Raw genomic sequence first — 27217 nt, forward strand, 5'->3', positions numbered from 1 at the left:
CCTTCTCCTGGTATCCTAAACCCTGACCCTCCCTGTCACCCAGTATCTACCTGTCGCCCCTGCCCCCCCCCGCCCCCCCCCCCACCACAGTCACCCACTATCTCCCTGTCACCCAGTATCTATGTGGAGCAGCAGGGGTGGGGGCTGCTGTGAATACCAAAGCCCTCTTCCACCAGACACCACAGTAGGTAGGAACCTGTGGAGCCGATAGAGATCTTGGTGCTCAAGTGACAAGAGGAGAATAGTTGAAGAATGCCCCTGGGCATTAATGATTTTATAAGCTGTCATCCTCCAAAGACAATGATATACCATCCACTACAACTTATTATTTAGATAATTGTCAACAAAATTATAATGTTAAAGCCATATCGGTACTTTGGATATGATTGTCTCAGAATTTACCTTCACTTTTTTTGATCACGACTTTTACTTTCTTCAATCGCTTCAGCATGCCTCTAAGATCAGTGACACCATATTGAAAGGCAATTTTTTCATACTCGCTTGGTTTGGCTTTCTTCAATATTTCCCAGACATCAGGTGGAATTCCTTCTGGCTGCTCCTCTTCTTTTTTCTTTTCCTCCCTAAAAAATGAAACAACAGACCATGTGTGAGATGTCACAATAGACAGGATACCCAATATGGTGATAGCTTTCTACATACTGCAGTTGTCTGCTCCAACCACTTTTTTATGTTTTTGTTGTTTTATGATTGACTTCCTCAGCTGTTTGTGAGAACCAATCACAAAATAGTAAATAAGACAGTGGCACTGGTTACTACTACACCATATGATAGAAATTGCAATGTGGAAATCATGGGGAATGTCTTAGTGGTACTGTCTTCCAACAATTAATAATGCACCTTGTGTTGAGAGGGATAAAAAGATCATCTGGTATGTTTTGTGTCGTTGTTCTGGGGCAGTGGTCTCCAACCTTAATTGGGGTGTGAGCTACTTTCAGAAAAAAAAAACCTCTGGAAGAGCTATCCCCTCCTCCCAATGCACGCGCATTCCTGTGAAAGTGAGTGTGGGGTCACAAAAGTGGGTGTGGGCTCACAAAAGTGGGTGTGGCCTCGCAACAGTAATGCCCCCGTGCGTAGTGCCAGATGCACAAGTAATGCCCCCCGCATAGTGCCAGATAAACAAATAATGCCTCCCAGCAGTGCCAAATACACAAACAATGCCCCCCAGAAGTGCAAGATATACAATTATGCCCCCCAAACAGTGCCAGATACACAATTAATGCCCCCCAGCAGTGCCAGATACACAAATAATGCCCCCAGCAGTGCCAGGTACACAAATAATGCCCCCCAGCAATGCCAGATAAACTAATAATGCCCCCCAGCAGTGCCAGATACACAAATAATGCCCCCCAGCAGTGCCAGATACACAAAACATGCCCCCAGCAGTGCCAGATACACAAATAATGCCCCCCAGCAGTGCCAGATAAACAAATAATGCCCCCCAGCAATGCCAGATACACAAATAATGCCCCCCCCAGCAGTGCCAGATACACAAATAATGCCCCCCAGCAGTGCCAAATACATAAATAATGACCCGGCGGTGGGGCAAGCATCGGCAAGTGCATACAGCAGCCGCCGCTGCACGGGACTCGGGAATACTATGCTCAGCCTGTCAACCGTCATTTAGCCTGTCCCCAGACTCCTGTGAAACCAACCAATGGGAGTCTGGGGCGGGCTAAATGACGATTGACAGGCTGAGCAGTGTATTTCTAAGTCCCGTGCTGCAGCAGCTGCTGATCCCCAGAGAAGGAAGCCAGGAAATATGTTTCAGTCACCTGCTACCTCCCTGTCACCCACTATCTCTACCTCTTACCCCTGCCTCCACTGTCATCCATTATCTTCCTGTCACCACTGCCTCCCCAGTAACCAACTATCTCCCTGTCACCTACTATCTCCCTGTCACCCCTGCCTCACCAGTCACCCACTATCTATCTGTCACCCCTGCCTCTCCAGTCACCTACCATCTCCCTGTCTCCCAGGTGGGATGTACTAAGCAATTGCGGTACATCCCGTCACTTACCGCATTGATAGTAATCGCATATTTTCTAACATATGCAATTAGTATTGCAAAGGACAGCTCTTCCAATAAGAGCTATCTTTTATGAACAGCGGCGGGCCCCTGACTTCTGGGTTTATGAACCAGGAGTCTGTCTGAGCATGCGCAGAGGGACAGGGCCACTGCGGGCGAGCTTGGAGGGATCTCACAGTAAGAGGATGCGGAAAGAAGCCCATAGGCTTCTATAGGGTAATGCCAGCAATAGCCGGCATTACCCTTTGCACCGAATTGCTTTGTACATATGAAAATGTTTCAAAACAGGGTTTTCACCTCATTTTAGTACAGGGATGGGGAATCTTTGGCCCTCCAGCTGTTTTTGAACTATACATACCAGCATGCCTTGCTACAGTTTTGTTATTTGGCCATGCTAAAGCTGTTGCAGGGCATGCTGGGATGTGTAGTTCAACAACAGCTGGAGGGCCAAAGGTTCCCCATCCCTGTTTTAGTACATCCCACCCCTACTATCTCCCTGTACCATTTGGGGTACTATTGTGTGGCTATGCCCCTTTCCTTTTTTGGCCCTTTATACAATTTATCCTATCAAAGGGTGCCAAAATCTATATTCGCTTACCCAAAAAATTAAGCTTGGCTGGCCCTGTACATCAGAATATAGGTGCTAGGACAGTATAGAATACATAAGCCATGTGAGAGATTTTCGTGCATGTGCAGTAGCAAACAAATCTCCCTTGCGTAAATATCTGCATTGCATCTGATTCACAATCAGGCCCTTTGTGTCTTTCCTCAGATTGTTTTCTAAATTGAATAGAATTGTCTTTAATTACCTTTTCTTGAGCAGCGCACTAAAGTCAAGTTCTCCAGCATCATCATCCTTTTTTGCTTCACCCCTTAAAATATAGAAAATATGGGACAAAAACATTTCTAACAAGAAATCTCAGGCAGAATTTATTGGGTGGGGTAAGAAAAATGTAGTGAATTCTTAAAAAAAAAAAAAATTTTCCATCCCCCCCCCCAAAAAGTAAATTAAATAATGGTCTACTTACGTCCTTTTGAAAGATTGCAAAATATTTCCCTCATCTCTTGCCGCTGGAAAAGTATTGAAGAAAACATTGATAAATGTCAATGGTAATTGGTAATGCTGTCTATTCATTTCAGAAAATAATTGAAACATAATTATTTTTGTATTTATTTAGAGAGCTAAAAACCCTGCTCGATATGCAGAATGAATGTAATATTAGCCCTTGCAGAACAAGATGTAAATGAAGAAATTATATTGGAGACTTGGGACCTCATTCAGACCCGATCATACGCTAGCTTTTATAGCAGCGGTGCGATCGGGTCTGAACTGCACATGCGTATGCTCCACTCAATGCGCAGGCGGGTTGGCCGCCGGCGACGGGGATCGCCGGTCAGCGACGGATTTTATGAAGAAAGCGATGATCGCAAGAAGATTGATAGGAAGAGGCAGTTTGTGGGTTGGCAACTGACCGTTTTTAAGGAGTGTCCGGGAGAACACAGGCGTGCCCAGCCGTTCGGAAGGAGGGTTCGTCAGCATCGGTCCGGATCGTCGCAGCGGCTGAGTAAGTGGGCTGTGCAGAGACTGCACAAACTATTGTTTGTGCAGCTCTCTGCACATCCGTTCGCACCCCTGCACACCGATTACCCCCTCCCCCTGTAGGCGGCTATTACCTGGTCGCAGCGGTGCAAAAATCCCCTGCTTGCGAACAGGTCTGAATGAGGGCCAAGGTGCAAAGATGACTGTTCAAAAAGAGTATATTCACCTTATTTACATTTTCCACCAAATGTTGCACGTTTTACTTACAGAATTTTCCTGTTCTGAATATCTAGTGCTATTAAGAAGAATGTTATTTAGTAATGGACATGGGACTTGGAGCTCAAACTGGGCTTCTATTTCAACGTAAGAGATAGGAACATGCACATATTGAACAGATGAGAATGCTAATGCCTAGGGCAGGCAATAATCCCCTTGATTTAACTAATTATCTTAACTGCGGTTTCTAAAGCCCAGTACTCACGGGCCGATCAAGGAGAGATGCGTGCTGAGCGAACCGCTCAGCACACATCTCTCCTGCCGCTCAGCACAGCGCGATCTGTGCTGAGCGTGCGGGGGGAGACGGGGGGGCCGCTCACTTCACCCAGCGGGTGAAGTGAGCGACCCGCTAGATTGGCCTGCATGCAGGCCAATCTAGCAGCGGCGATAGCGATGTGCGGGGCCGCGCATCGCTATCGCCGAGGGGGCTACACACGGAGCGATCCTGCCGATATTCTAAGCAATCTAGTCAGATTGCTTAGAATATCGCTCCGTGAGTACCCCCCTTAAGAGGTAAATTTACTAAAGCTTTTAAAACAGAGAATTGGTTTTGTTGCCCATAGCAACCAATCAGCTTCTGTCTTTGATTATCTAAAAGACAATAGAGAAATGATAGACAGTGTCTGATTGGTTGCTATGGGCAACATCACCAATTCTCTGTTTTAGAAGCTTTGGTAAAATGTACCCCTAATTCTGTAAAAATGTATATGTGTAAATGAGTGAATTTACTATAAACGCCCTAATTGATTACATTTGTAATGTACTTTGACATGTTGCTGTATGGGGTGGTCTTCAGTATGCCGCCGGCCGGGATCCTGGCAACTAGCATACCGCCGGCATGCCGACACATATTCTCCCTCTTGGGGGTCCACAACCCCCCTGGAGGGAGAATAAATAAGGGCTCATTAGCACTCGCCCAGCAGTTGGTATGCCGGCGGTCGGGATCCCGGCGCCGGCCACTCATACTACTCCCGCTGTATGTTCTACCCACTTTGTACAGTATACACATGCAATAAAAGAAAGTACTAATACTGTAATAATAAATAACAGGAAATAGTAATTTCTGACACTTTTAACTATGATAACCTTTTTTTTTATTAATTTGGCACCTTAATTATATAGTCAGTGAATTGTTAGTAAGGTTGAAAACCCTTCAGGAACTAAAAAATAGAAAAATAAAACTTGACCGTTTCATTCAAAAATTTATTCTAAAATCTAAATAAACAAAAATGAATAGAGTGCTCATTCATTGTAAATGATTAGATGTTGTAGACATTAGGGGGATCATTCCGAGTTGATCGCTAGCTGAAAATGTTCGCTGTGCAGTGATGATGCAAAAAAAAACGGCACTTCTGCGCATGCGTATGCGGCGCAGTGCGCACGCGCGACGTACTTTCACAACGGCCGATGTAATTTCACACAAGGTCTAACGAAGCTTTTCACTCGCAATGGATGCCGCAGAGTGATTGACAGGAAGTGGGCGTTTCTGGGTGTCAACTGACCATTTTCAGGGAGTGTTCGAAAAAACGCAGGCGTTCCAGGAAAAACGCAGGCGTGGCTGGGCGAACGCAGGGCGTGTTCGTGACGTCAAAACAGGACCTGAACAGTCTGAAGTGATCGCAAGCGCTGAGTAGGTCTGGAGCTACTCTGAAACTGCACCATTTGTTTTTGTAGGCGCTCTGCGATCCTTTCGTTCGCACTTCTGCTAAGCTAAAATACACTCCCAGAGGGCGGCAGCATAGCGTTTGCACGGCTGCTAAAAACAGCTTGCGAGCGAACAACTCAGAATGACCCCCTGTATGTAGTAGAATTTATCATATTGCAAGATCTGAAATGAGATGCGGGTTCAGATAAATGGGAGCAAACATAACAAACATGAAATACATACATTCCACATCAATATTGAAGGAAGTGCTATCACACTTGTCTTTGGCAGTCACTTCACATCTGTATCCGCCAGCGTCAGCTACAACCACTTTAAGAATCTTCAGTTCAAAATTGTATATCTGTAAAGACATGTACTGTGTTACGTATAAATGAGCCAGAATATTTTATGTCTATGCATCTGTCTTATCTCTTGTTAAAACTAGTTGGATAGATTAACTTTATATTAAAAAGAGGTATCCACATTTTTCCTACATTAGGAGGCAGGAGTTAATAAAACAGGATCCCAGCGGTCGGGATCCCCACTAACCGAACAACACCAGCATCCCGAATACTCGAATAGGGTCACAAGCCCGACGCCGGAATCCCGTATGAGCGAGTGCTGGTCCGTCAGAGAGGGGGAGGTTTAAGTTTAAGCTGCGGGGGGAGGGTTAGGATAAGGTTGTGGGCAGTGGCGGATCCAGCAGTGGGCGATCGCCCCCATAACACAAGGCTCAACGTGACGTCAGCAGCCGCTCTCCACTCAATCTCTTCCGGGCGCTGAGTAATCCGGCCGTCAGCAGCCTCCGCTCTCAGTCCCATACCTGCGGCTGCTGGAGCGGGAGTTGCAGGGTGCTGCGGCGTACACAGGTCAATGTGACCTGGGGGTACAAGCAAGGGTGGAGTGCCTTGTGCTGCATGCATCCCTCGCTGGGGTGCAGAGACACCATATGTGCAGCTCAGCCTGGCTGGTGTCTGTAGGCATCATGTACTAGGGGACAGGGGCACAGTGATAGTGGGGGAGGGGAGAGAGGGTCTGTGCAGGCTGTCATATGGTGCAGGACAATACATTGGGGTAAGGACAGTGACTGTCCCCTACATGCACATATGCCAGTGGTTTCCAAACTTTTTGGAATCACGGCGCCCTATAATATCAGAATTTTTTTCATGGCACCCCTAGGCCAAAAATGTCTTTTTGATTAATTTAGAAAGAAATATTACATTAAGTAGATCGCGTTTATATGTCATCCTTAGGGTTAGTTGTGTGGTGAGGGACAAGATTTGCTTCTGTTTGGCCACATATTTTATGACTGGCAGCCACCAGCACTGGTTTTGCCTATTATATTGACCATGAATAATTTGAATGGGTCTGGACCACCAACCCAGGGCATCCCTGCAAGTGTCCCGAGGCACCCCAGGGAGCCACGGCACACAGTTTGGGAACCTCTGGCATATGCCCTGTATAAGCACACTGCCACTGCATACACTATATTGTACCTTATGTGAGCACACTGCAGCCACTGCATACACTATATTGTACCTTATGTGAGCACACTGCAGCCCCTGCATACACTATACTGTACCTTATGTGAGCACACTGCAGCCCCTGCATACACTATACTGTGCCCTATCTGAGCACACTAGCAGTCCCTGCATGCACTATGCTGTGCCCTATGTGAGCACAATTTCAACCCCCGCATACACCATAAATATACTGTGCCCTGTATGAGCACACTGCCAGGCTCCTGCATACACTATATTGTGCCTGTGTGAGCACACTGCCAGCCCTCTGTGCGTAGTGTAACTCAGAGAGAACTACAAGTCCCATCCTGCATGGCAGGCACAGCTCGCAGTCTCAGCTGCGTATAATGAGCAGCATCTCTAGGGCTGGTAATAAAATCAGCCGGTTGTCTGGGGAATTGCACCTGTCATACACCCATGCCTGGCAGTGGCTGCCTCCATGTACTGTAATTTAAACCAAGGGAGCGCAAAATATACTTCACATTTATTATAAAAACACAGTGGATACAATAATATCAAATTATCTTTAAAAACATGTAAGTTTCAATATCGGATTTAGACTCTCCAAATCATTATATTCCTATGGGATTCCTAACTATGTGATCACACCATACATTTTTTCTTTTCCCACTTTGTTATGATGTATAACTGTGGGTAAGAGTATCAACAAATTACCAATGTTGTTATTTGTATCCAGTTAGTCCTTGAGCGTATTTAAACACCATTTGGTGATAGCAGTCTAATTAGACAAATACAATTGGATGTTCAATAGTGTGTATCACACAGTCCAGGATTGTAAGTATTAAATTCTCACCCTTTTCAATGCACAGTACTGTGCTATGCTCCACCTCCGTTAGGTTCAGTCTATGAGTATGTGTCCATATACCGGTGTCTCTATTGCCGTAATTAAAGCGGTCAGCTCCGGCCAATGATGACTTTGGAGAACCCACGAGGCGGGTATTAACAGCGTGCTTCCCCATTACCTCTGGGTCACTTGGTGAGTTTACGGCTCCGGTACCCATTGCAGGTGTGGTACAACAAGGAGGGAGGGCACTTTCTCTGCAGCAGTTGGATCGGGTTTGAATGAGTGGCATTCTGTCTCCGATAATTAGTGTCCCTTAACGCGTTTCTCCGTTCTCAGACAATAACGGTTTCATCAGAAGGATTTTAGTGCGACTCACAGCCCTTGTATTTAACAGAGTTTTCCTCCAATTGTAACAGAGTGTTAATTATACCATACACGTGTACAAATCAGTTTTGACCACATTATATTGGATTCATTCACTACGACATTCAGTATCCACATTACAAATCTCATAATATAAATTTTTAATATATGTATATATACACATTATTTCAAAACATCACATCATAAAAAAATATATAAATAAAACTATTTCATACACAGCCTATTTTATTAATTTATGGCATCGTGTGGTTAAATCACATTTCTCAGCTATACCCAACTTTAAATATATCCAAGTGCTCTGGAGGCTCTTATATATCTCTTGTAGTTAGATGTCTAGATCTCTGGATTAGCAGAGGAACATAAATCACAATATCTGGTTCAAATCCCAGCTGTGACCACTCTGGACTCATCAACAAATTTTATTCATTATTCTTCATTTATTATATACTACTTCACCTTTTTTATATATTTTTTTTATTTTATATAAAAACCCACATAGCTCATTCTACCACAGTTTTTTCAACGCATGGCCAGTTATAATTATCTCACATGGCTCGTAAAAACAATGGGCAGCCATCATAGTTCAGTGGTTAAGACTCTCGACTAGCAAAAAACCAGACTACAGATTCCTGGTTCAAATCCCATTCCCATCCAATATAGTCCTCTGTTTATTTTTTAAAATAGATAAATTGTTCCATTTCATATAGAGGTAATTTCAACCCACAATACACACCCTTTCTAAACGACTTCTTTCCTTAACCATTCCAAAAGCATATGGCACTGTACTGTCCTCATAATGTGTTTGGGGGACACTGTGTGGCATATAATGTGTTTGGGGGCACTGTGTGGCATAGATTGACCAAAAATGGGAGGGGCAGGACTGTAAGTGGGAGGAGCAATGAGTAGAGAGGGGAGGAGTCGGTATTCATTCTTAAACCGCCCCCCCAAAAATAAAGTCTAGATCTGCCAGTGGTTGTGGGGAGGGGGGTTAGGTTTAGTCTGCAGGGAGGAGGGGATAGGTTTAGGCACCCCCAGGGGAGGATTAGGGTTAGGCTGCGGGATGGGGAGGGTTAGGATTAGGCTGCGGAGAGGGGGGTTAGGTTTAGGCACCACTGGGGAGGGTTAGGATTAGGCTGCGAGGAGGGAAAGCTTAGGCTAAGACTGCTAAAAGGGAGAGTTTGGGGCCATTGGGGAAAGGTAAGTATACTTATCTTTCCCTGTTGGGATTCTGAACATCGGGATGCCACGGTCGGTATTCTGACTGCCAGCATCCCGACCGCCAGTATATCTATCCCAAACCAATAAAACTACACTGTGCTGTTGGCTATCCCTAGGAACTTTAGCTACTTTTATGACTACATCTTCCTCCTCACCTCATTGCCCACTGTTTTTTGTTTGCTTTGTTTACAATACAGAATGTACCTGGTACGATCTATACCCAGGGCCGTCTTTTCGTTTAGGCTCAATGGGCAGTAGCACAAGGGCCCCCGGAGTATAAGATCCTTAGGCTGATAGCCTAGGGTCCCCTTTTTCCAGGGGTACCAGATTTTTCAAAATCAGCCCTGGGGAACTGGAGATATTTGACTTCAAAGCATTGGTCCCCACCCAAGCCTGTTAATTGCAATTTCCAGCCAGATATTATGGGTTCTGAATTACTTATAGGATATTTATTTATTTATTTATTAACAGTTTCTTATATAGTGCAGCAAATTGCGTTGTGCTTTACAATAGGAAATAACAATTATATAACAAATCTGGGTAAAACAAACAGTCATAGAGGTAGGAAGGCCCTGCTCACAAGCTTACAATCCATTGGCGGAACTACCGCCAGTGCAAGCAGTGATTTACACTGGGGCCCGCCACTGTCAAGGGGCCCAAAGCCAGAGCGGCATATAATGAGTCAAACTGGCTGTAGCTGTGTGCCACCGCTGCCGAGGAGAGGAGTGCACCGGCTACGCTGGGGGGGGGGGGGGGGGAAGGAGGAGGAGGAGGGAAGTGGAGGAGGGAGCAGCAGCAGCGCTATGTAATTGGTGGAGGCGATGCTGCTGCTGTCCCTCTCCTTCACCATAGGCTGCCCTCCGAAGCTGTGAATGCTGGGATGCGCTTCCCAGTATTCACAGCAGCGGAGGGCAGCCTATGGTGAAGCAGAGGGACAGCAGCAGCAGCGCCTCCACCATTTATACTGCGCTGCTGCAGCTCCCGAATCCCCCTCCCTCCTCCTTCTTCTCCCCTGCCCGGGATCTGACAGAAGCTGCACCAGGAGCCTGAACCAGCGGAAACAGTAAGTATATCTATTCTATCTATCTATCTATCTATCTATCTATCTATTCTGTCTGCCTTAATGTGTAAAAAGGGGGACGCTGTCTGCCGTAACGTGTAAAAAAGGGGACGCTGTCTGCCTTAATGTGTAAAAAAGGGGTCGCTGTCTGCCGTAATGTGTAAAAAAGGGGACGCTGTCTGCCTTAATGTGTAAAAAAGGGACGCTGTCTGCCGTAATGTGTAAAAAAAAAGGGGAATCTGTCTGCTGTAATGTGTAAAAAGGGGAATCTGTCTGCCGTAATATGTAAAAATGGAACGCTCTCTGCCGTAATGTGTAAAAATGGGACGCTGTCTGCCGTAATGTGTAAAAAGGGGACGCTGTCTGCCGTAATGTGTAAAAAGGGGACGCTGTCTGCCGTAATGTGTAAAAAGGGGACGCTGTCTGCCGTAATGTGTAAAAAGGGGACGCTGTCTGCCGTAATGTGTAAAAGGTTGATGCTGTCTGCCGTAATGTGTAAAAGGTTGACGCTGTCTGCCGTAATGTGTAAAAGGGGAAATCTGTCCACCGTAAGGTGTAAAAGGGGCTCTACCTGGTGTAGTGGTGCTACCGTGCGGAGTAATTTGAATAATGGAGACTACTGTGCACCGTTATATGAACTGGTATTATTTTGTGGTCACACTCCTTCCCCATGAAGCCACGACCCTATTTTTTTTGCGCACGCCTTTGGCGCGCACTGCCCCTGTTTTACATAGGGGGGCCTCCAATGCCGTTTCTTGCGCACAGCGCTAAAATGTCTAATTATGGCACTGTTGCTAGGTATCCAATTCCCTGGCCCTGAGCAGGTCCCCCCTCACCAGATCCTCTTCAGGAGTGAGGGGTGTACTTGGATGGGATGAGGAGGGGGGCCAAAGCATTTTGTCACACACGGGCCCACCGCTCGCTAGTTCGGCCCCTGTTACAATCTATAAGGAAATAGGCTGGGAACCTCCTCCGCATTCCACAGGTGCTGCCAGCGGGCCCGGGAGAGCGGGTAGAAGACAGGAGGGAGAGCCGCAGCTAGGCTACCTCCAGTGTGGCTGCGGGAGGCGGGGTAACATTGCGGCAGTTCCCTCATCATTTTGCGTTCGAGGCAGCCATGTACTCTGCATATGTGTCGGGTTGGCCCTGCGCTATCTCCATCACTACTGCTGTTTTAAAAAAAAAAAGGCAGAAACAACAGGGGGAGCACAGTCTCACGTGCCCTCTCCCATCCCTGGATCCACTAGTGCACACATTCATAGATTGTATAGGGAACACTGACACACACACACACACACACACACACACACACACAGGGACCAGGAGCACACGGACACACTAACAAATTGTATATAGGCACACTGACACACACTATATAGGTCCCAGTGGCACACTTACAAACATTGTTTATAGGCACACTGACACACATTGTAGAGCTGGCAGCCATGCAGAGACACATACCTCCCAACTCTGTCACAGTGCAGCTCCAGCTCCCCATCCTCACCTGATACTGACTGCAGATTGTCTCCTTCCCATTTTCCCTGGCATTGCGGGAGGGCTAGGAGCCAGGAGGATGCACAGCTGCGCTATCAAAGTGCAGCCTGAGCGGCCGTGGCGCCGGCAGTATGGACAGTGACAGTCTCTCACTGTCTGAGCAGCGTCATGTGGCCGCGCGCGTCGGTCCGGCCCTGACCGCACGGCAGCATGTGGGAGCCGGGAGGGTAGGCAGCGGAGCAGCGGCAGCGCCCCTTCAGAGTGGCAAGAGCCGTTCCTGCAGGCGCCGCAGCAGCAACAGGGGGACATCAGCTCAGCACAAGAATGCAGAGCAGGGAGAGCGCCTCTCCATTCCTGGCGCCTCCATGCACTGCATCCCTTTGCTGAGTGGCTTGCGCCGGCTCTGCCTATTACATTTAGCCCTTGGTTTGGATTCAACATGCTGCTATATCTATATCCCTTAGAGCAGAGTTTCCCTAATTCCGCCTTTACAGTCCAGATTTTAAGGATATCCATGCTTGAGTCAAGATGGTTAAATCAAATTGACTGGTGTACTAATTAAGTCATCTATGCTCAAGCTAGGAGTCTTTAAAATTTACTAAAATTCGTGTTTGTGCCGATTTGATGGGAGTTTAATCTCGTTTTTTATCGGACGTATTTTACGGCAACTTTTTTAATTAATCTACGCAAATTGACTAAGCTGCCGAGTTTTGTATTGTCGTATTTTCCGATGTCGATGTGATTCGTATTGTCGGGCAGTGTTTTACTGGAGTGATTAGTAAAACACTGGCGGACATAACACATTGAAGCCCGGCCGGATCATTGAGATCCGTGCAGGGCTTCATTGTGCACATGATGAGGTGGGGTCCGTGGGACAATAGGTAAGTATGTGAGTCCGGTGCTGGTTAAAAAAATACTGTAAACAAAAGATGTAGGGGTCCCCCGTATTTTTCAAAACAGCACCGGGCTCCACTAGCCAGAGAGATAATGCCACAGCCGGGGGACACTTTTATATAGGTCCCTGCGGCCGTGGCATTACCCCCCCCCCCCCCCATTTTTTTCTTAGATTTTTAACACTTTCACACCCCTTTACATAGATAAGCATTCACGGATCTCACTGATCCATGCATGACAATCTAAACACTCCAGGAAAAAGCAGATCTATTTTAAAACTGCTTTTTTTTTACGAAGTCTATGCTTTCCCGGCAGTGTTTGGCTATTGTCGGCAGTGATTGAGAATACAAATTCTTGGTAAATTACAGAGTTGTAACAAATAACAGTCGTGTTTGACCGATGGTGTATTCATTCATATTTGTGAACCTCATCCCCGCTGCTGCCTCCCGCCACCGGTGTTTCCTCAGCCAGTGGCTCCACTCCCACCTCACAGTCAGCCTCCTGGTCTCTTTGGTGTGTGGCCACGGCGTGACGCAATTACGTTATGCGGCACTGCGGCAGCCGTGTAAACAATAATAAGGAGGTAAATTTAATATCACAGTTTAAAAAAGTATAAAGTAAAGTTAGTATAAGTATTAAAAGCTAAGCATAAGCTCTTTTAGAAATAAATTCTGGATGGCAGCATCATTTCTGTTTATCGTAGGGGGGGAGTGGGGGAGGTGGGGGGTGGCATTCAACATGCTTGAGCCCCCACCAGCAAAAACATAAATCGGCACCTCTGGCTTCTGGGTTCAATGTGCTGTGCATTTAGAGATGATCTTCTGTATACCACTGTAGTAACACACAGCTATTTGAGTTACTGTCACCTTAGTGTAAACTTAAACCACTCTGGCTATTTTCTTCTAAACTTTCTCATTTGCTGAACGTTTTTGCCAACAGAACTTCTGCTTACTGGATGTTTTTTGTTTTGCGTAAAATGCTCTGTAAACTGTTACACATAAAAATTCCAGAAGATCAGCAATTTCTGAAACTCCTCTTCTGATCAATTCTTGGCTGCATTTAAAGTAGGACATTTTTTCAACTGGTCGAAAAATCGGTACTACTTCGACACAGGGTATTCAATTGCAGGCATTTTTGCCCGTTTTTTGATCCATTTTCGCCCATGCCGTTTCCCTTTTTTTTTTTTTGTCGAATCGGCATGGACAAAAATTGTGCAAAAAATGGGTGAAAACGCTGGCAAATTTGCCAAAACACGTGTATCAGCGGTATTCAATTAGTACCGTTGTTTTAACCAGTCGAAAAAACTGCACTTTTCGCCCATTATAGGTCGAATTTACATTAGACGTATTAAATATAGATCGAAAAATCCGGCAATGGTGAAAATCGGCGAATTGCCAGCTGATACACGTGTTTTGCAGAATTTGCAGGTGTTTTCACACATTTTTGGCGCAATTTTCATCCATGCCGATTCGACCAAAAACAAACCTGAAACGGCATGGGCGAATATGGATTAAAAAATGCCAATTGAATACCCTGTGTGAAATTAGTGCCGTTTTTTCGACCACCCTCAATGGCCTCGTTGCCGGTATTCTGGGAGCCAGCATGCCGCTGTCATTCAAGCACATCTGCACTGGCAATTGAAGGGGTGTAACTTGCTGTATTGGGAAAGTAAGCCTGTTTTCATGAGTAGTAAAGGCTGCTGTAAATTCACCCAGTTAATAATGAAGAGTAGCAAGCGCACAAATAGTGGCTGTCTGCCCATAAAGATGTGAACAGCTTTGCATACATATATTTCCATTGCAAGCAAACTGACAACTTCCCTTTAGCTCTGCTTTAGTCCTCCAGATCTTCAAACCTGTAATTTGTACTTGTATTGTGGGGGTCATTCCCACCCGATCGCTCGCTGCAGTTTCTTGCAGCACAGTGATCAGGTCGAAACTGCGCATGCACCGAAGTGCAAAGGCATCACCGCTGTGCAATGCCTTTGCACTTCTGCGGGGGGGGGGGGGGGGTAGGGGCACTGACATGCGGGGCAGACTAGCCCTGTGCTGGGCGTCCCCCCGCATGTCAGTGTGAATGATCGTAGCTGTGCTAAATTTAGCACAGCTACGATCAACTCGGAATGACCCCCAATATCTTGGATTATCTATCAGTGTTTTGTATAAAAATACATGTTGATATTAGTTTTCGTTGTAATGCAATGTAAAATTAAGGTTAGGTTGTGACAAATATGTTCAGATATCATAACTTCTTGATGCCAACAAGGGAATGGTTTTTATTGTATTATTAAAAATGCCATTTCCCTGAGTTGCAACGTACAGGTGAGACAGAAGACCTGTCATAGAGCTCAGCTGCAATGCCACTGCGGGGATACATACACTATGGTGACACATAATATGTCAACTAATGTATATCGACAGAGTGAATGCCAACATGTTCATAATGTTCACAAAGTCGACATCTAACTCTAATGCTAACCTTAACGTTGTTGACATCTTCACTATGTCTAGATTTCATATATCCACATTTTGTCCATCTCAGCATCATAACGTTCAATATTCTGGTGTCGTCATTTTGACTGTCAACTTAGCAAATGCCGACTTGGTGAATGCATACACACATTTGTTTTCTGTGGAATATCAAAAAAAGTACCACAATGCTTGGAGCATAGACTTCCCAATGCTAGCATTTGGAAACCGCTCTCTAGAATCCTTAATTTCCTCTAACTGTATACCCATCTCTATATTTCTATAGACCACATGCAGCATCTTACCTTCTTTTCTTTCTCCACAGTTTCCTTAAATTGGAAACGAGTCCCACTTTTGCTTCCCAGCTCCAGCCATTTGCCTTTAAACCATTTAATTGATGGCTTCACTGTCAGCTGACTGGCATCAACACTTGCACTAAGCAGAATATCTTTTCCTGCAAAAAATATTGTAGGTGAGCACACACGTTGCTTTTCTGAGTCATAGTCACCTTTGGTTCACTATACAGCACTACAGCATGCTAATGAAACCTTATTTTGCAGTGTGAATAATATACAAATAGTGTGACTAGCTTTCTGTACCTACAGCTGGATTTATATTGGTGGGACATGTAGGCCAAACAATTTGATGTGCCACTTAATCTTGAAGTCATATCCTTATTATGCAACATCATTTAACTTTGTAACTCATAAATAAATCCATCCTCATTTCCTTCCATTAATAAATTATATTCTATGGGGTCAGTTCAGTTAGCTGAAAGGGGGACATGTTGCCATTGCAGTTATGTGTAAACTCCAGCAAAAGCACCACAGCTTGCCCTCCTTGTGGCCTATTCTCACCCTGGATAGATTTTTATATGCAAACCTATGGGGCTATGAACTGAAGCGAGCGAGTCTGGAGGTACCGTAAGTGTGGTCTAGTATACACACTTACATGTGCTAGGAGCTGACTTGTGGCTACTTGAATCTACCCCTAAATATCTGTGGTTTTTCTTCCCTCATCTTTCTATGACAAAAGAGTTTGATAAATGTAAGTGATCCCTTCCCATTGGTTTTGCATGTGCTGTATTGGCTACGGGACTTGGATGCTCACATAACCCTAATGCCAATAAACCATTGCTTTCACATGTAAGTTTGCATCTGTATACACAATTTTTATTTATTGAATTATTGGTTTATTTTGCTTATGCTGTTTTGGCTACGGAACTTGGACACTCACATAATCCTAATGCCAATGGATCATTGCTTTAACACGTAAGTTTGCGTCGTCTGTATACACATTTATTGATATACAGTATTGGTTTATTTTTTGGGTCCCTGAGTGACTCTCTCCGTCTGACCGTTGGTCTGTGTGTACAGTATAATGTTACAGTTGTCACTGCCCATTTGCCAGTACAGTATATCCTTCTGCCGCTATTCGCTCTACAGTACTGGATTAGTGGAGCATTAGCCACCCTGTGGGGAAGATGTGTATTGCATGCTGTGTATGTTGTCGTGCCTCAACAAGCCTGTCTGTGTAACAACTCTACAACCTGAGCTATAGCTAAGGCATGACTAATACTAAGTTTAGGCAGAGAAACTGTAACAATTAGGGAGGCTCCATCTGTAAGTTGTGCAAGCAGAAATCCACCACCCAACCTTTGCCACCCCTAGGCACAGGCCTATTCTACCACATGCACAGTTCAATGTTTTTTTTTAACTCTTTATTTTCCACATAGAATACAAAAGTTCACTTCAACCTGGAATAAAGGCTGCTATCATAATGAAATTATATTTACTGATTTAGATCAATAACAATGACTGCATTTTCTTAAATATATGGAAACATTCTAGACAATTCTTTCACTTTTTTACTCCCCCATCTATCTCACTCAGATATGGGACCAACAGGATTCTTCTCCAAGCTTCAACTACTCTTTCTCTGATATAGGGACTAATTCAGATCTGATCGCAGCAGGAAATTTGTTAGCCAATGGGCAAAACCATGTGCACTGCAGGTGGGGCAGGTATAACATGTGAAGAGAGAGTTAGATTTGGGTGGGTTATTTTGTTTCTGTGCAGGGTAAATACTGGCTGCTTTATTTTTATACTGCAATTTAGATTTCAGTTTGAACACATTACACCCAAATCTAACTCTCTCTGCACACGTTATATCTCCCCCCCTGCAGTGCACATGGTTTTGCCCATTAGCTAACAAATTTGCTGCTGCAATCAGATCTGAATTAGGCCCACAGTTTTTCTCCAAGGCTTTCCTACCCAGATATTAGGGAAAGATGTCAACTCTAATTGAATGTACAGTTTCAATATTTCCAGCTCCATTGTTTTTACATCGCAGATAATAGAACCTCTTGGCCTCTTTGACCTCTTGTCAAAGCACAGTTCTGGAATCCGTATATATTGTTTCTGCTCTCCTGTCAGAGTCTGTCAACTGTATATATCAACTCCTACTACAGTATCTGAGGGAATTCACCCAAAGAATGCAACAAAGCATTGGACAAGGACACAAAGGAGACCCTTGATTCTCGACAATGAACAATTAAATTGCTGCCATCAGGCACCATCTAGTGGCGGCCACGAAACAAACAATTTAATCAACCCAATTGAATGCAACTACAGTAAATGTCAGATATCCTCACAGTGGGGAAAAAATGGTCCTGCCCTCCCTAGGTTCAATTAAAGAAACTATTTGGCTCGTATGCAAAATGGAAGCTGTTAAGTTCTCTGCTATCTGGTCACCTTGGCTGGTCCATCATGGTGCATTCCCTCAAATGGCTTATGAGATTTGAGCCTCCAGACTGACTTGTCCCAGGGGTTGGGTGGCACATGTTGTCTATTTATGATTCTCTCTCCTTCCCTTTCATGATTGGAATATTTGTAATTGAAATGTCACTACAAAATTTCTATTCTCACTTTTAGTTACATCACATGTACATCTGTGTTCAGCCTATGATGTACAATATATTTTCTATGTCATAGTTGACAGTATGGCACAGTAATATTGTGCCAATGCCCTTCATTAAATTACTATGACTATAATATTTTAAAATCAAAATCAAAACAAAATAAATTCATCCCATAATCTACCCAAACTACACACAGATCAGGCCAAATCATGCTCCTATTCTCACAAGGTCACACCCCTTTCTGAGGGTCAGACTTATCATGTATCTCAAATACATTGCGATACGTCCCACCTTATTTGCTTGATGCCAGCATTTTTAATGCATGTTTGTAGACAAACTACCAATATAGAGCTGTCCTAGCAAAGAATTGGCTTCTGGATTTATGACCCAGGAGTCCTAATGCACATGCGTTGCCTGGAGCGTCCTTTGGATGCCCCGGGCATACAGCCTGCAGCCTGTACAGCAGCTCAGAGCATGTAAAGGATGCTCTGGGTAGTGAAGAGCTTACTTATGATGATGGCCGTGCACCATGGCATGAAGTCACTTGTTTGGGGGGCAAAATCTACTACTCTGGCACTGTCCTAATGTAAGACATATTGTGAATGCATGTAAAGCAATTGCCTATACCACAGGGAAACAAGCTTAGTGAAATCTCTGGGTCAGCTATTATTACGACCTTGTTTGTGACACATTACTGTGTTTTATCGACATAAAGTACAACAAAATTAATTCACAATCTTTACTGATTTTTACATCTAGTTATTTTTTTTTCTATTAATGGTTGAAATTATAACTAGTCTTAACTAACTCAGCAAGTGTACTGATGATTGCCAACCTTGTTGTTGCCATCTTGTTTTTACAACATGCCTTTTATATAAATATAGGGTTGTAGATGTGCATATCTTTTTCACGCAGTGAATCCAGAAATATGTTTGCAAAGTCCTCAAGAATGTATCCTAATTTCCAATGTTACAAAGTGCTCTAATATGTATTATGCTCATTTAGCCACTAGGTGTCATGGCTCTATTACTGTCTCTTGGTGGCATGCTCTTGGAACCTAGCCTAATAAAGTACAGTATTGGAACTGTACATACCAGCTTCCACAGAGATGTTTTCTGGTGCCTTCAGAAATAAGCCTGTCAGTTCAGGAGCACGATCTTCAGGATTCGTGTCTGCAATTGAAATGGAGAAGAAAACTTATTTTATCCATGAAATGACTAGTGTTATAAAACAGTATTATTACCTGCAGGTCTGTATGCACTATGTATATATTAATATACTATGAGACTTTATTAGACTGTGAATGTTAGAATTAGAGTCCAGTGATAGCAGATGCTGATATGATATCCTAATTACATCTGCAATGCTGTGTCTGCAATATATCATATGACAGGAGTGGCACTGACCAGCCAGGAGCTATTAATGGAATATGTTTTCTCTTGCGTGTTGATCTATGATGATCCCCCATATACTAAGTTAAATCCTCAATTATGGCCAGTGCAACATCAGTAACTGAAGTTTGAAATTACATATTTAGGGACTACTAGGTTGTTTTGATCATAACAACTTATAAATACAACCCTGCGTAAAATAATTTATAATAAAAAATATATAAATTGAATACTGAATGCTTATTATTGCATAATCAAAAAACGGTGTTACCTAAAAAAATATTATCTTACTGCAGACTCAATAGATATATACATATTATTATGCAAATCATGCAGTAAGGTTTGCTTATCAATCACATTTCACTGACTTATTTCCTTTCCTAATAAGGTAACCTTTAAATTGGTGTCTATGATGTGAGATGTTTGCTGCTGAAATGCTCCTTTTGGAGAGCTCCATGGAAGACAATGTCCACACATGCATCATTAAAAAATGTCTTCACCATACACGGATATTCCAATGTAATAAAAAATTAAAATAAAATAAATCTGGTCTTGTTCCTTTAATGGAGATTCCATCTAACCCAAAAATCATGAGGGGACAAAAAAGCCATCTTCCCTGAATCCCCAGTCATCTTCAGATGAAGACCTTGACAGAATACATTTTCACAAGTTCCACATGAAAAGTTGACATACAGTATTTGATTGTGATGAAATAATGAATATATTTAAATGTAGCGGCAGATTTCAGATGTCCATGATTTCAAAAACATCATTCGATTTTTTTTATATTTCTTTATTGATGCTCGATTGTTCTGGATTTCATCTACAACATGTGGTTATTCTGATTTTATGTGGCAAGTTCAATAGTCCTGGATTTTAGCTACATTTGGTTCTTCTGGTTTCATTTCCAAGATTTTATCTTCAACATTTAGTTTTTCTGGTTATGTTTCTCAGGTTTGGTTGTCCTGGATTTTACCTACAGCATTTGACTGTCCTGGATCTATTGATACTCATTTATCCTGGATTTCATCAAGAGCATTTGGTTCTCCTGGACATCTTCAACTCATCATTTTGACCTTGAGAAATATTTTCAGCACTCTATGGTCATTATTAATCTATATGTGGGAAACTTACCATCTGGTGGCAATTCTCCATCTTGGACGTCTAAATCAAAGAACGATAAAATGAATAGAAAAATTAATTAGAAATAAATGCATTTTATACCATACGCTCTAAACCTGTTAGTTCTATTTTGCATGGTGAAGATTCAGGATGTTCATGGACAGCTGAAAATAACACGGCTTCATGAAACTGACGGACCATTGCTTGTCTGGCAGGGTTTCTTTCACCGTTCATGACGACGACAGATACTACTCATACCCGTTTCCAAAATGGTTCTTCTACATCAATGTCAAACGTGGAATCTTCGATGCCTTCACTGATGTCTGATTGGAAAATTTGGCATGCAGCCATGCACATATAGAACAGTATTACAAAGACACATGTAGTGTGACAGAGACAAACATGGCAGCTTTAAACAGAACATGTAATTTTTTCAATAATAAATATAAAATAATATGGTATATTATGATATATTATTATTATATTATAAGACAGCCAGCTGAACACAATATGAATAATATTGAATAAAGTCATACTGCAATTAAGACTATGAAGTAAAAATTGTACTCTTTTATAATTAGTTATTATTGTAATTAATTGAGTGTCAGTATTTGCTAGATGAAATTCTTGTTATATTATATTAAAAAGTAGGCTATAGAATACACCATCCAGTTCACCGGTATTATTAAAAAGATGGACATGTTTTAGCAGAATGTGACATTTCTATCTTGCATATATAAGACATATAATAATTCATGCGTGACAAAGCACATTTGTACTGGTTGTTAAAATAGTATTGTAGTATTATAGTTGTTAAAGGCAATGTGATAGTTTCAATGGGGACATTTCTGGAAACTACTGCAGTATATATATTTGTACGCATACAAATATAGTCAATTTGGACACAGTCATTTTGGGGGGCCTGTACAAATTCCAATAAATAAATTCTCCATAGATCATAAACAGTCACTAGAAGTACTGTATATTTGTCCCCCTAAAATTATAATTATGTACATATAGTGATTTTTGGCTTGAGGAGCCTGCACGCTCCGAGTGTCAAGCGTCTGTTTTTTCCTTTATTGCTCTTCTCTGACTAAGCTATAGAATAGTGAAAACGCAATCCAAATTCAGCTGCTAGTTTTTGCTTGATGCCAAAACGAACATAGATTATTCAAAGCCCCAAGGAGTACATTTCTACCAAAAACATTACAACTTTATTATACTGTAATTATAGATATTGCTATTTACCTCACTGTAAGTTCTTGTTATCAGCCATTGCATACTCCAACACATTTTTAAGTGCTCGCCAATAGCTTTACCCACAAGAAATGTGGTTTATATCAGAAAAATTGCAAAACTATTTTAAACAGATTATATGGCAGCAAAACTGAAAGCAGTGGACATCATCTCAACGAAAAGGATGGAATGTGGCACAGTTTGGCAAACTGTCAAAAATGTCTGTCTTCTATTTCTAAAACTTGAGGCCAATTGTTCACAGTTATGAGAACACAGAGACCAAAATATTTTCCAAAACACATCCATAGATTTAGCAGAAATTTTGTGCAGAGAACCCCAAAAGAGTAGAATTTATATGGCATGTATTGTTCAAATCAGATTATCAAAAGTATTTAAAAATAATCACCAAAATATGAGTCTGACAACATTGTATAATGCATAATTCCTTCTGGGTGTGTAGTGTAGTAATCCATCTCTTAAATGATCAAAAGAAAAATCTAACACAATAGTGTATGTTGTGTTTACATAGTGATTGGAATACTTCTGTCTATCAGAAAAGCATAGGTTAACTACTGTAGTTGTGATATCATAATTTTCAGTGGTTCGCCCTGACCAATTGACAAAAAACATAGTATAATACATAGTATAATCTGTCATAATAATAATAATAATAATAAATTCTCACAACTCAAAAAGTTTACGGTGAAGGAAGTCCCTTTCTAATTGCATAATTCAGAGAGCCATTATTAAAAGAGAAAGTAATTTTATTTCTGAAACAATGATAAATTCATGAAGTGAATGTGGACATTCATAATGTTGATATCGCAATGTCCACATTTATGATAATGCATTGTTGAAATGTAAACATTGAATCTGTCAGCATTGGCAAAATATTAATATTTGAAACACTGACATTCTGCATGGACCTGTAGTAGAGGGTGTCGAAGTCGAAAATATTATTGTCATATGCACCAAGTACAAACACCACACAGATGGCCTCCGTGCGTGTACTTGTTCTGCCGTACGTGCACATGCCCGCAATTTGCGTATAACCGCTCTCACGGTGGTGCGTATTAGTGCGTGGTATGAGTAAATACGGTAGCATTTGTATTCGCATGGAAAAGCCACATTTCATATTTAATCCACATAGTGCACGATTTACACATAGCATACATGCACCACACCAGCGAGTTATACTTGCTTAAAAGGTACAATAACAAAGGAATTCACCTTTACAGGATATGAGGGGACAGAATTAGGTTAGGAGGTGGTGTTTGGTATCCAGCTGTACAGTATATTAAGAGCAATATTCCGGTAGCAGTTTGCAGAAGAAAGCACGCTCCTGCGCATATATATGCAAAGGAACAGAATATTAATATTACACTGTATTTACTGTACTTTGATATTCGTCGGGAACCCAGTGGAGACCATCTGCAAGTGCACCTGAACCAGGCATCGCCCACCTATTCAAACCGACCTATAACCCCTCTTGTACTGTAAATGACCAGCCCTTTGACCTATGGGTGAAGAGATTACAGTTTCTATTGTATCATGAACTGGACAAATGTATAAAAATCCAAGCTGCCTGGCCGGTCACACATTCTCTGAGGGTCATCTATCCAGATTGACTGAGGACCGGATCTGGGTGGTGCTTGCGAAACAAACTTATGTATCATTGATTGTAGCCTGTATCTCTTATTGGGAATTGTATTACTATTGTAACCCCCTGTTAGTAAATATCTGTTGGTGGGTCGGATCCCAATATATTTAAATACAATTGGTGTCGTGTCCCTTTCCTGCTAAGGTTTAAAGTGTATTTCAGCCACACGTGTAGCTGCATTGTGCTTACCGTGTGTCGGTGTGTGTACGCAAAGTGTGTACTTTGTACGTCCATTGCGGCGTGTGTACGGAAGGTGCGTACACGGTATGGGCCTGTGTACGCTAAGTAAGTAATAAGTACGTAGGTTAAGGATTACATTCAGTGGCCGCAGTGGCATGAATTTTAGTGTAAAAGGTATAGTTTTTCTGTCCTGTAAGTTAATCAGCTTTATCAAGGGTTAAGGTTCGGCCATGGGAGGGGAGGGCTAAGCACTAGGAGGGTTAGGCTGTGGGTGGGGAGGTTAGGGTTAGACACTAGGTGGAGGGTAAATGTTATTGATACTTAATCACTACAAGCAACACAGCATCCCCCCAGAAATCATCAGGACTTCACCACCAGATCTGGAAAACACCACTAGAGCTTTCGTACATAGTAAGTCACCACTAGGCCACCAAGGACATTCTATTCATGTCATCCTTTCATCACTGTTGACATGATGAATGTTGACCTGGTGAATGTTGACATGGCAAACACACTGACATCACCACCATGTTGACATTATTATTACATTTTATTTATAGGGTGCCACAAGTGGTTACAGCACCATATAGAGGGCAAAACAATAAGACAATACGTAGTAAAAAAGTACAGTACAGGGTAAAACTGTACAATACAGTAATTAAGTAAAAAATAACACTACAACTTTCAACACAGCCACTAATGCTAGGGGTGCAAAGAAATATTTAGCGTAAGCTGAAACCTGTACCTATTATTGTGAGTGCAGATGGGTTTAGGTTGACTGAAGAAATGTAAACAACAAAGGAGTGGAGAAGTGGAGACAAATGGCAGACATAAGGTGAGAGTCAGTGTAAGGAGAGCTAAGGGCAGGAAGCACGAGTGGGAGGTAGCCTATGAGGTGACATGGGTAAGTGGTGGATGGATATGCTTTTATGAACAGGTTAGTTTTCAGTGCTTGCTTGAAGCAATGCAGTCTGGGGCATAGTCTGAGGGAACTATGGAGATTATTCCAATGGTGGGGGGCAGTATGGAAAAATTATTGGATTCTGGAGTGAGAAGTAACCAGAGGTGAGCAAACGTGGTAGTCATTGGCTGATTGGAGAGGGTGAAAGGGAGTGTGTATGGAGATGAGGTTGTAGATAAAGGGGTCAGTGGAGTTGGAGAGCTTCTTATACGTGATGTTGAGGAGCTTGAAGAGGATTTTGTAGGAAGGGGAGTCAGTGAAAAGATTGGCAGAGAGGGGAGTTAGATGTGAGAATGCCTCTGTGGAATGCCCTACCACGCACAATAAGACTCTCCCCTAGTCTCCAAACCTTCAAACGTTCCCTGAAAACTCACCTCTTTAGGCTAGCTTATCACATTCCAGAACCACTCACTCAACCTTCATAAGCTTTCCTATCCGATTATATCCCCACTGTACAGTCCACACATATGTTCTCTTTCTTCACTTTCCCTTCTTTCTGACCATGGTTCATCATTGCTGTGATGTGATATCATGCAACCCACCTAGAACCTTTGCAATCCAGTGGACAAATACGCAATAGTGCTTTTCCTTGTGTATCAATGCCTATTTCGCCATAGATTGTAAGCTTCCTACCTCTATGACTGTTTGTTTATTACCTAGTTTTGTTTTATCATTGTGTCCAATTGTAAAGCACAACGGAATTTGCTGCGCTATAAAATAAACTATTAATAAATAAATGTGAGGTGGCGAGAGAAGAAGAGAAGGCTAGCTGTAGCTTTGAGTACAGATTGGAGAGGAGCAAGATATGATCAGGGAGTCCAGTGAGACGTTTGAAGTAGTCAATGCGAGAGATGATCAATGAATGGATAATTGTTTTGATGACTTCATTAAGATCACAGAAAGCAAGACACAATCCAACAGAATTCAAACAGTCTTAAGTGGATATCTTTTTTGAAACGGTTCTTTTACATGTATTGACAGAATATAACCAGCATGGGGTGTGGTATTGCTGACCAGCGGTCTCATACCGATGCCGTGATCCCGGCAGCATACTGATGGCAGCATACTGATGCCGGGATCCCGGCGGGGAGGGCTGAGTGCAGCATTCCCCTTGCAGGCTCAGTGGCGACCTGAGGTCACCACGGGTTCTATTCCCACTCTATGTGTGTCATGGACACCCAAAAGTGGAAATAGTCCCTGTCGGTCGGCATGTCGACCGTCGGGATAGTGAGGGGGCGGGATGTTGGTGGTGGTCATGTGACCGTCGGTCTCCCGACCGCCGGTCACATGAATACTACCCCCAGCATGAAATTACAGAAAATGATCAATAGCTCAAAATTATTCAGTGCAGGGAGAATTAGAGCAACACAGTCACAGACAAATTACATTAGCTAGCATGAATAACAGGGAGATGAGGCAATCCATTAATTTATAAGGAGTGGAGAAATGTCAAACAGAATCAAGATAGGGTTAGTACTTGCCGCAATGAATGGTTAACAGACATGAAATCTTGATTCAGACGTGCAGGCATTCAGAGGTGAGGTAATGATCCAAGGTAATAAACAGGTTCAATTGTCTGTGGCAGACAAGATATATCATAACATGGTTCCAACATGAAACTTAGAGCAATATAGAAGTATTTAACAATGTTTACATAAAACAGAACACCAGACTTACTCAGAACCAGTGCTGCAAGTGTGCGGGTATGGGTGGGTACGGCGTACCCTTAAGAATTTAGCCGTGGGTACGCTGAACCCTCCCTCCCCTGCTGCTGCTCACCAGTGCCGCTGCTACCTTCAATTTGGCACCGGCTCGTGATCACGGATTAGCGCCTAATTGAAGGTAGACACTGAGGGGCAGGAGAGATGCGCGCTGCGGTCTCCTCCCCTCACACACAGGAAGCAGCAGCGCGAGGTAAGCAGCAGGGGAAGGGGAAGGGGGCGCATGTGTATCAGGCACTGGGGACATATCTGGCACTGCAGGAACATATGTATCTGGCACTGGGGGCATATCTGGCACTGGGGGCATATCTGCCACTGCGGAGACATATGTATCTGGCACTGGAGGCATCTCTGTATCTGGCACTGGGGGCATATCTGGCACTGGAGGGCATTTCTGTATCTGCCACTGGGGGCATCTCTGTATCTGGCACTGGGGGCATATCTGGCACTGGGAGCATATATGTATCTGGCACTGGGGGCATATCTGGCACTGGGGGGATATTTCTGTATCTGGCACTGGGGGCATCTCTGTATCTGGCACTGGGGGCATATCTGTATCTGGCACTGGGGGGGCATTTCTGTTTCTGGCACTGGGAGCATATCTGGCACTGGGGGCATTTCTGTATCTGGCACTGGGGGCATATCTGGCACTGTGTGGGTATTTCTGTATCTGGC

General features: G+C 43.2%; 1 protein-coding gene across 2 annotated transcripts in view; it reads right to left on the bottom strand.

The window, feature by feature from the left end:
• The window catches only part of LOC134966277 (myosin-binding protein C, fast-type-like), a 273752-nt gene that overhangs the window by 157104 nt on the left and 89431 nt on the right, over positions 1–27217 (bottom strand). The window contains exons 3-9 of one of the 2 annotated variants that reach the window (XM_063942884.1): positions 20797–20826; positions 19366–19443; positions 15657–15805; positions 5752–5869; positions 3076–3118; positions 2857–2919; positions 403–581 (exon numbers count right to left, since the gene is read on the bottom strand). In XM_063942884.1, the coding sequence (XP_063798954.1) occupies positions 403–581; positions 2857–2919; positions 3076–3118; positions 5752–5869; positions 15657–15805; positions 19366–19443; positions 20797–20826 (660 nt within the window). The remainder of the gene's footprint in view (positions 1–402; positions 582–2856; positions 2920–3075; positions 3119–5751; positions 5870–15656; positions 15806–19365; positions 19444–20796; positions 20827–27217) is intronic. The other variant, XM_063942885.1, reaches the window with a different exon arrangement.

Source organism: Pseudophryne corroboree, chromosome 10, assembly GCF_028390025.1.
Source record: "Pseudophryne corroboree isolate aPseCor3 chromosome 10, aPseCor3.hap2, whole genome shotgun sequence".
NCBI classification, from domain to species: Eukaryota; Metazoa; Chordata; class Amphibia; order Anura; family Myobatrachidae; genus Pseudophryne; species Pseudophryne corroboree.